Here is a 9,897-nt window from a genome sequence, read left to right as displayed (position 1 = left end):
GGACCGGGGAGATGGCTCAGTAGAATAAAAGCTTCCCTGGCAAGCACAAGGGCCTGAGTTCAATCCCCGGTTCTGCCAAAAAAAAAAGAAAGAAAGAAAAAAAAAAGAATTAAAGAAATATAAAAGAACAAACGAGGCAGACATTACAATGTATTTTATGCATGTATATACTTTATTAACTGCATTCTAAGATTACACAAGGCCAGCATTTCACAAAACTGTTATTCCAAAAGCTAATATGAAACAGTGATTAAATATATCAAGCTAAAACAGTATCTAGAGGATTTTTCTAATTTATTATTTTTATACTTATTTTTAAATAGAAACTTGAAATATATGATATAATATTAGAATAGGAAGAAAGAATTTTACTTTATAACAATTAGTTTTCAAATATTAGACTTCATATAAAAATAAAGGGGTACTGGTAACAAAGCTCATCTGTGGGCTAGCATATCTCTTCTCTATCTCAGAACAATTTTTGCACAAACTTAACTTTCTAGTTCATTTCTTTATATACTTATTAAGTTTGCTATTAGAGACTGGACCAGAGCCTCGCACAAGATAGGCAAGTGTTCTACCACAGATTTACTCCCCCTGCCCAGGCTAGTCTTAAACTTTTTGTGATCCTCCTGCCTCAGCCTGCTGAGTAGCTGGGATTACAGGCATGTACCACTATGTCCAGCCTCTAGCCCATCGGAACAGTAACTAATAAAAATGAACCTTGGTTTAAACAAAGTGAATTATCCTGCCTCCTGGTAGTCAGCCCACTGAAACGATTTCTTCCCCAGGTTCTACCCTACCACTGGACTTGTAAAATAAATCAAAGATCATCACATTTCAATGATTATCTCTTAAAAGTCCTAATTTAGAACCTACAAATGTCCCTTTAAGGCAAAGAAGAAAGAGTGAAAGCAGACAAATCTCCTGAAAGATAAAACCATCATTATAGGGGCAAAAACATCTTAGCATGGTCCTTTTACAAACAGAATAGATACACTGAATACCATCAAAGAAATTTTCCTTTAAAATAGCACACGAGGGGGCAATTTTCCTAACAGAAGCATATATGTCAGGCTTGACAGGTTATGCACTTTGCACAGGCACAACAACCCATGAACTAAAGTCAGTGAGGGCTGTTATGGTGCTGATCATAATTTAAAAGAAAGGACATGTCTGGTTCTGTAACAGAATTACCACACTGCAAGCCAAATGATGTTCTCTAATAATGGAAAGAGAACGGGTTTCCCTTCAAACTGTTACCAGTCTCTAAGTGCCTCCAAAGCACATCATTTTGCAGTCCATGGATCTTTCCTCCAAAAGACATGAGTGCAGCAGTTTCTGTTCCTTACATCTACTTAAAATGGAATATTGTAATCTTAGTGTGTAAATGAGCATATTAAGTAGACATTCCATACACAAAGTCCAAGTACTAAAAGAAACTTATCAGAACAGACACCTACGTAGTGAAAGAAATAGCACACTAACGTAACATTAGATTATACTCAAGATTTCTTAAGTGATTCATTCAGGAGACTTCTCTCTTAAAAATTAAATAACATTTGGTATTTCATGTTTACTAGTGTGTATGCTGTGTATGGCTCAAGCAGCTTCCTTAAAGCAGAATGCACACTAACATTGATTCTTTTGACTCCTAAAAGCTTCCATATAGATAGTAAACTGCCTGTACTATAACATAGCATGAGTAAGAACTGGATTCTCACTCGGAGGGCAACACAAGAACTGAAACACCAGTCACCACACAACAAAACAGACAAATCCCATAATAAAAAGGAATCAGAACAAAGCAGCAACTAAAACAATATATGGCAACCACACAAAGCTTCCATTTTCCATGTGACATTATAATATAAATCCCTCCCAGCATGAGAATGTACCCAAGGCATGTGAGGCCTCAGGATACCACCAGAAATACTGACAGCTCCGTGGACGCCTGCTTTTGTACACAGTGGTTTGTGTAAAGAGCATTATTCATTCATTTGCAGGTGCTCCACACATCTGGTCAAGGCAGGAATTTCTTCTCCTTGGTAACACCACCTAGAAACATCAACAATATTTTATGTATTCCTTAGGGATACAGGCCTGGGGTGAGAAAGATCAAATGTAGTATCAAAGTCGTAAGGACCCACAGTGACTAATCCTGCAAGTTCAGTTACATTCTTGATGTTATACCAATGCTCACTTCATACCCTCCAACACAAGGAAGCAATCAGGGCAGTGATGGAAGCAGCTACATGTGCTCAACCAGGGAAGGGAAACAAAATGATGGACTTTAAGCCAATGCAGAAAAGTAAAACATTAATATAATCAAAAGCAATTTGTACATCACTATGGAACAAAGAGATGAGAAAGTATGTAGTTCACAAAGAACAAAAAAAAAATCTCTCAAGCAAGAGAATTTCTGATCAACTCTGTTGTATCACTGCTGGGCGAAAGAACCATTATAGAAAGTACACATGAGTGACTTTCTTAAACACAGAGATTGGAAAATAGGTGCTTACTGAGGTGTTAAGATGGAAAAAATTCTCTATGCGATAAAAAATTAGTATGTGAGATTTAGTCATTAGATACAAAATGACAAAAGCAAAACCAGACATTAGTAAGCTCACAAAATTGAAATTTAGAGGGAGGACATGCCCAAAACAACAGCGTTAGAATGGGTGACATCTGTCAGACTTCAATCCTCACTAGGGATCAAAGCTCTCTGCTTTCCTCCCAGAATGTTTTATGTGGGAAACAGCAGTTAAAACACGCAATCAGAAATGGGTAAGTCACTTGGGTGAGAGATCATCCACCTAGATGAACGGAGTGCATGAATTGGAGCATGCTACTGAAGATTCTGCAGGAGCGCTGCCTGTAGCCAGTGAGTCTGAGGACAAGGCACTGCTGTTACTACTGCAATCCATAACATCTGGACTGAGGACAAAGCAAAAAGAATTATAAGCAAATGCATCTATTAGGGTAAACATAACATGCAACAACACAGTTTCAAGGACTCACACATTGGTAGAGCATTTGTAAATAATAAGAAGCATAAAAGCAACAGCAACGAACAGAATGCACTATGTTGCGATATCTATGGAATTATGAAATGATAAAACCCCAAACACTTGGTTTTGTATCACCTGAGTGTCCCTGCCCTAGAGATGTAGTGCTGTGAAACACACGTAACTCCTCCTCCTCCTCCTCCTGACGTGCCATGGTTCTGATGACAGGTTCCTTGACCTGCCCTAACGACTTCTATCCATAACTAATTTGTCTTCTTACCATCAGGCTTGAAGTAAGAGGGATGGTTATCTATTTAGGTACCCACTTTTGGGACTGGGTGAAGGTTGCCACCAGGCATACTGCTTCCCAGTGCCTCTATCCTAAAACAAAATCTTTCGAGTGTCTTAGAATTGACTGCTTGGTCATTCTCAAGAGACCTTCAAATCTAATGCATTGTTTATTCTGATTTTTCCCTCTAATCATAAGGTTTTCATATTATTTTCTTTTTTTGAATTTCTTACGCTATTTCCTTTCTTCCTGCTGTCAAATCACAAAGGGTACCCTGCTGTCTCTAGAAGACTTCTCTTTGATCTCTCATTTTATTCTCCAGGTAAGCTTCTAAAATGTGTGCCCTCTACCCTGTCCACTCTGCCTCCTTAAACCTAGTACCTGCCTGTGTTCAGACTCTTTCATGCAAATTGCTCTGGACATCAAGTGCCTCTTCTCTGGGGCTAACTTCCCCAGCCAGCCCAGGTGCTGCTCACTGCTCCCAGCAACCCACTGCCTGCCTCATAAATTTGGCTTTCAACTTCAGCACTGAAGCCTTCACAATTTGGCATCAAACTACCCTTCTGGCTTTGATTGCCGCTGATCCAATACACAGGCCCTTTGCTGTGTGTCCTGAACTCGGTCATTTCTGTATGCTAATATTTACTGAATGCTCCCCAGTGCACAAAGTATGTTAGATATTACAGGGACAATAGTGTGAAAGACAAGTATGGTCCCTGCTCTCGTGGAGTGTAGAGAGCAGTGCAGAAGACAGACATTTAAGTAATCATGCTACTAAATGTAATTTATAATACAAATAATAAAAAAAGATACAAGGTCTAACATACGGGTCAACTGACTTAACCTGGAGAACTGGGAAAAGGACTGCTCAGAGATGCTACATGACTGTAATGTGAAAGATGAGTAGGCACTGGCTAGGGAAGGCTTGGGAGGAAGCAAGGCCAGTTCAGGAAATCAAAAGCAGGCCAGTGCGGCCGTAATCAAAGGAGTAAAGCAAACATAGTAAGAAACAAAGCGGGAGAGGTAGTCAGGCAGCTTAAAAACCTGCACAAACTTTCTTTTTTAAATAGAAAAAAAGGGTAAAATTACAAAAGGAATGATGAACTAGAAGTTCAGTGGCACGATTACCTGCCTGACAAGCACAAGGTCCTGAGTTTGATTCTTACTACCAAAAAAACAAACAAACATACAGGTTCCCGTTTAAGGGTGGCCTCTCGATGCATTTGTAAAAGTCCATTTTGTTCTATACATGGTCTAAATACAGTGTCTAAATGTACCATGAGGGGCTGGGGACATAGCTTGGTGCTCTAAGTGCCTGCCTGGAAAGTACAAGAACCTGGCTTCAGTCCCTAGTACTGCATGCCGTGCTGGCCCCAGAAACCCTGGGCACACCATGCTGACCACCAAAACTGGGCATGGTGGTGCACGCCTGTAATCCCGGCCCTGGGGAGGCTGCAAACAGGAGGATCACTATGAGTGAGTCTGAGCTGCGTAGCGAGACCCTGTACCAAATAAATAAATAAATAATTTTAAGAAATTAAAAAGAATAAATGCTCTATGAGTCTCTAATATTGACATTTTATGAATTTCCAAGTTAATGTACTTCTGGTGTTATATAACCTATGATACATCTACAAGACTATGGGCCATATACAACCCTTAAGTGAAATAAAATCCCCCTTTTCAATTCTCTACTATTGTTTAAAATATAATTTTTTTCCTCTTGTTTTACTTGTTTGCAATGCCGAGGATCAAACCGAGGGCCTTCAACATGCTAGACAAGTGCTCTACCACTTAGGTGTACTCCCATGCCCCATTGGCATTTGTTTCTATTGCTTGTGGGGCTTTTTTTTTTTCAGAACTGGGGATTGAACTCTGGTCCTTGCGCTTGCCAGGGAAGTGCTTATTCTACTGAGCCATCTCTCCAGTCCCTGGTTGTGGGTTTTTAGATGGAGATAGACTACAAATAGGAATTGGAAAAGTAAAAGTAAAAAATGGAAATAGTATATTCCACACTAATCCTACATCATACTCACTGCTGTCAAATGCATCATTAATAATATGACTTTTAAGTAAGAAGTTTGGAAAATGTAGTTGGCTCTGAAATGTGTTCAAACAAGTGGCAAAATAGGTCTAAAATATAAATTATTTAAACTACTGAGACTTGTACAGATAATCCAAGACTCTGGAAAATCAAAAGACCTTTCTATTTGCCCTTGGAACGTACGGGACTTTTCCTCCTGCAGCTTTTTGCCTAGACTAATATTAAAATGAATTTACTTTCTTAAAGCACATAGCGGCTGGGCAGCTGAAGGACACACACTTGGCAGGAAAAAACAGGCTTAGATGAAAATATGGCTACTGTGCAGATAATCTGAATATAAATAAAGAATTCTTTATTCCAACTACCAGACTGATGGTGAGCCCTGGGTTAAAAGATTCCATTTGGATTAAGAGGTGCTTGCTGGGGTCAATTTTGAATTCATTCAAAAACATAAAATATGACTCTTGTGCTGAAATTTTTCTACTAACATAATATCGATCATCTTAAAAGAAATAAGCTAGGGTTGGCCATATAGCTCAGTGGACTAAAGCGCCTGCTTAGGCAGAGCGCAGGGCCAAGTTCCATCCCAGTGTGCCGTGCTGATCCGCCCTTGGGAAGCATTGAGATGGTGACTGAGACAGGGCGTGGTGGCATATGCCTGTAATCCCAGCTCTTGGGAGGCTGAAAACAGGAGAATCATTATGAGTCTGATCTACATAGTGAGACCCTGTGCACCCTGCAGACCCTGCACCAAATATGTAAAAAAAAAAGAAATAAGCTAATGAAGAAATTAACAAAAATTATTTAAAAACCTAAATATTTTATTAAAAAATTTCCTATTATTATGTATATATAATTTTGTTAACAAAAAGTTAGCATACTTATGTTTACACTCCAATGCAACTTAGATGCAGGACTTAGTACAGTTTTACGTAGACATTTTTACTAAACTAAAATCTAGTTTCTGTTCTAATAAATCTGGCCTGACCACCTAGTGGCATGGAATCAGCAACTACAGATCATAAGTCACCTAGTTCTTAGCCATATAAAGTAAGACTTACATAAATTCTGTAAGCCACAGGAGATGACTACAAATTTTCAGACTGACCAGTATTAAATCTTATGCCAGAGCTTCTAACAGCAACAAAATCTGTTCTGATTTGAACTCCTCTCTTCTCATTGTTGCTTAAGCTCTGGTCAAAGTGCTAATGAGCCTTATTTCCAGCTACTGGCTGATGACTGGAGAAAAATCAAAGGACTTAGGCAACTGACAGTGGACATAAGAGTACCTGAATCAAAGGGAACTGATTCATTCTAGGCACTAAATAGCCAGATTGAGGCAATAGAAGGACCACAGAATCCGAAGTACCCTGATTGTGCAAGTAGTACGCTTGGTGTAGAAAAACTAAGAGGGAATAAGCAAGCCAATCGTTAACATATTCTAAGGGCATAACTAGGATGTCCCATGTGATGCACACAATCACCTATTTTCCTGAGCTCATGCACCTTCTCTGCCCAATAAGTGGGTTTCTATTAGATGAATGGCAGACGGGTAATACACTCGACACTAGCTACAGCAGAAGGTGAAGTTCTGGGCATCCCAACACCCCTTCTTAAGAGCTGAACTAGAACATATGATTTCTGTCTCTGCTCTCCTACATTAGAAAACCCAGCAGCATTACCACTCCAAATACCACCCAAGGTTTTCAGCTCACATATTTTAATCTGATCATTGTCAGTTATCTCTTTTTTTATTTTTTTTTAAAATGTACTTTTATTTAATTTATTTATTTATGTGCGTGTGTGTGTGTGTGTGTGTGTGTGTGTGTGTGGCCAGCTCAGCCCACCAGGGGGAGGGGCTGGCTGACATGTGGTGCTGGGGGATTGAACCGTGGTCCCTGTGCTTTGCGAAGCTTGTTCTAAGTAGGTGCTTTAGACCACTGAGCCATCTCACCAGCCCAGCCAGTTATCTCATCAAGAGGAACGTTTGTGTATTAGCACAGATGTTTAAACTGACCATATAAACATCTCTACAGTAGTATATGTTTCAATTAATAAATCATGATTAAAACTTATTTTCTTAGAACTTTCATATATTAATGATGATGACCCATATGGCATTAAAAATGTTAGTACTCAAGAACCAGTAAGATAAATCTAATACAAAATGTAAAAATATATAGCCCTGCCAGGCATGGTAGTGTATGTCTGTCATTCCAGAACTCAGGAGCTGAGGCAGGAGGATCACCATGAGCTCAAGGCCAGCCTGGGACACAAAGTGAAATCAAGACTAGTGTGAAGTATATAGTGAGACCCTATCTCAAAAAAAAAGTAAAAATAAATCACTGTGTTAAGACTGATGCACTAGTCAGGTGTGGTGGCACACATGTAATCCCAGAACTCAGGAGGATTGTCATGAGTTCAAGACCAGCTTGGGCTGCACAGTGAGTTTGAGGCCAGCTTGAACTACACAGGGAGATCCTGTCTCAAAGAAAAAAAATCGAACAAACAAAAACAGATTGGGGCCAGGGAGATAGTTCAGTAGAATAAGCACTTGCCTGGCAAATTCAAGGGCATGAGTTCAATCCCTGGTTCCCCCAAAAAAAAAAAAAAAAAAAGAAAAGAAAAAAAAAAGAAAAAAGAAAAAAGAAAAGAAAAGAAAAAAAAGATTGATGCACTGGGCAAGGAAATTCATAGGTCAAATTTTTCCTTAATTTAGGCAAAATAAACTATTATTAAATAATCTTCAGGGCCAGGCTCCTGAAAGCTCCTTTGATACAGCATGCTGCAGATACATACGGACTGAGGAGCAGAGTACGAGCTCCCAACATGCAAAAAGAACCCAAGGACCATGCCCAAGTGTGCTTCTTGAAGGTGTGCTCTAATGCGGGATGTCCCCAAAGACCAAAGACAGAAGCACATAGTTCCTGCGTTTTGGTTGGTGATATTCCCCAGATTTGGCTGGCAATGATTTTAAAATTTTTATGTAGTAAAAAATATAAAATAAAAACAAGCTTTACTTATTTCCAGAGTGGAAACATTACATTTACTGCTTAATACAGGAATGATAGTTTCACATGCTTTTCAGCTAGGAGAACAGACTGAAATTACTGTTCCACCTCTAATTAACATGATCTTCTGCTATTGTCGTCCTACACTTACATAGCCAAAATTGCTAGGTTGAAAGAATTGTTCATCCATGCTATGATTGCAGAAATCAATTTGTTTTTTACTAACTTAAAATTTTTGCACAAAAGTAAACAAGGGACAAGAAAAACAAAATGTAGCAGGATTGTACTGCTACAATAATGAATATGGTTCGATTTCTAAATATCTGTGCAAAAATGTGTAACTTTTTTTAAACATTCTATATGGATTTAAATTTGAGAACATCCCTGGTAGTTGAAAAATAGCAGTTTCATTTTATGCCTAAGATTTGTGATATTCAGACAGATAGTGATGTTAAGCTTAACTGCCTCTGTTATAGGATAATAGTATCAGTAAGCTTCTCTTCTAGATGTTTGACAACTAAAGCTTGCAGACCAAAAATTAGACATATAGATGGGTTAAAAAGACAGCCAATATTTTGGCCCTAGCCCTTCAAGGACAGTGAGGACTCAGGACATAAGAGAACCTGTGCTGTGACATCCTGTAACTAAGTGGTGTCCCAAATTTTCTGTTCAAGAGATTATGGGGCCACAGAGGAAAGTGATCGATGTGTACAGTGTGCCTAAGGAGAGTCACCTAGAGAGAAAAAAGTCTCTCAGGCTTTCACAGAGAGCAAATTGGTCAAGCAATGGCCATGACTCATCCCGATGGCTGACACTGACAAAAGATCCACAAGGTGCTGTACGTCGTTCTGGGGTAAATCCTGAGGGGATTTGACTGAACTTATGAGATGGCAAAAATTACATTTTTGGTTATATAGGTGTTGCTTTAACTTGGTCTTAACCATCCAGCAGAAAAGTGTAAACATGAAGTATAAAAAGTAAAGCTATGTTAATATGCTGAGCTGTAAAAGGCTCAAGTCAACAACTTCGGACAATTGCCAGTTGTGCTGGTAACTCACTACTATTATGGACTGTTGGCCTATATCAGGTTATTTTGCTGAATTCAAGTGCCTACAATATTTGGACTGGTATCAAGTATGAAAAGGTCTTTTAAAGACTTCTCCAAATGCAGCTTCTCTAACAGCAATGGAACACTGATCTCTGACAAAACAAAACAAAAAGGGGATATAAATAAAGGACCATTTTTCAGTGAAAAAGTATAGGTATATACAAGATCATTAGGATAAATATACAGCTACTCTCTCTTAGTTCAATGAGAAGAAACGTTTGTACTAATATTGTTTAAACAAAATATCAGAGACATTTTGTCCTCTGAATACTATGAAGAGAACAATATGCAATGTATTAATTATTGTAACTGTCCTACTAACCTGTTTTGAAACTGTTTCATTGCTATTTTATTCTTACTAAAATGAATAAAAAAAAAACAAAAAAAAAAAAAAAAAAAAAAAAAAAAAAAAAAAAAAAAAAAAAAATCAGCATTGG

At 38.5% G+C, this 9,897-nt stretch overlaps 1 protein-coding gene across 6 annotated transcripts in view; it reads right to left on the bottom strand.

Moving 5' to 3' along the window:
* Positions 1 to 809: 809 nt before the first annotated feature.
* Positions 810 to 9,897, bottom strand: part of Fam122b (family with sequence similarity 122B) — a 25,285-nt gene continuing 16,197 nt past the window's right edge. For 4 of the 6 annotated variants that reach the window (XM_023718869.1, XM_023718870.1, XM_023718872.1 and 1 more), the window contains 2 exons: positions 2,817 to 2,937; positions 1,973 to 2,058 (listed from right to left, as the gene is read on the bottom strand). In XM_023718869.1, the coding sequence (XP_023574637.1) occupies positions 2,817 to 2,937 (121 nt within the window). In that variant the 3' untranslated portion in view covers positions 1,973 to 2,058. Of the gene's footprint in view, positions 2,059 to 2,816; positions 2,938 to 9,897 lie in introns of all 6 variants that reach the window. The other 2 variants (XM_023718871.1, XM_004634476.2) reach the window with 1 other exon arrangement.

The sequence above is a fragment of the Octodon degus genome, unplaced genomic scaffold, assembly GCF_000260255.1.
Source record: "Octodon degus isolate 3935 unplaced genomic scaffold, OctDeg1.0 scaffold00063, whole genome shotgun sequence".
Classification (NCBI taxonomy): domain Eukaryota; kingdom Metazoa; phylum Chordata; class Mammalia; order Rodentia; family Octodontidae; genus Octodon; species Octodon degus.
The sequence above is the reverse complement of the archived record's forward strand: the minus strand, read 5'-3'. Positions and strand labels throughout refer to the sequence as shown.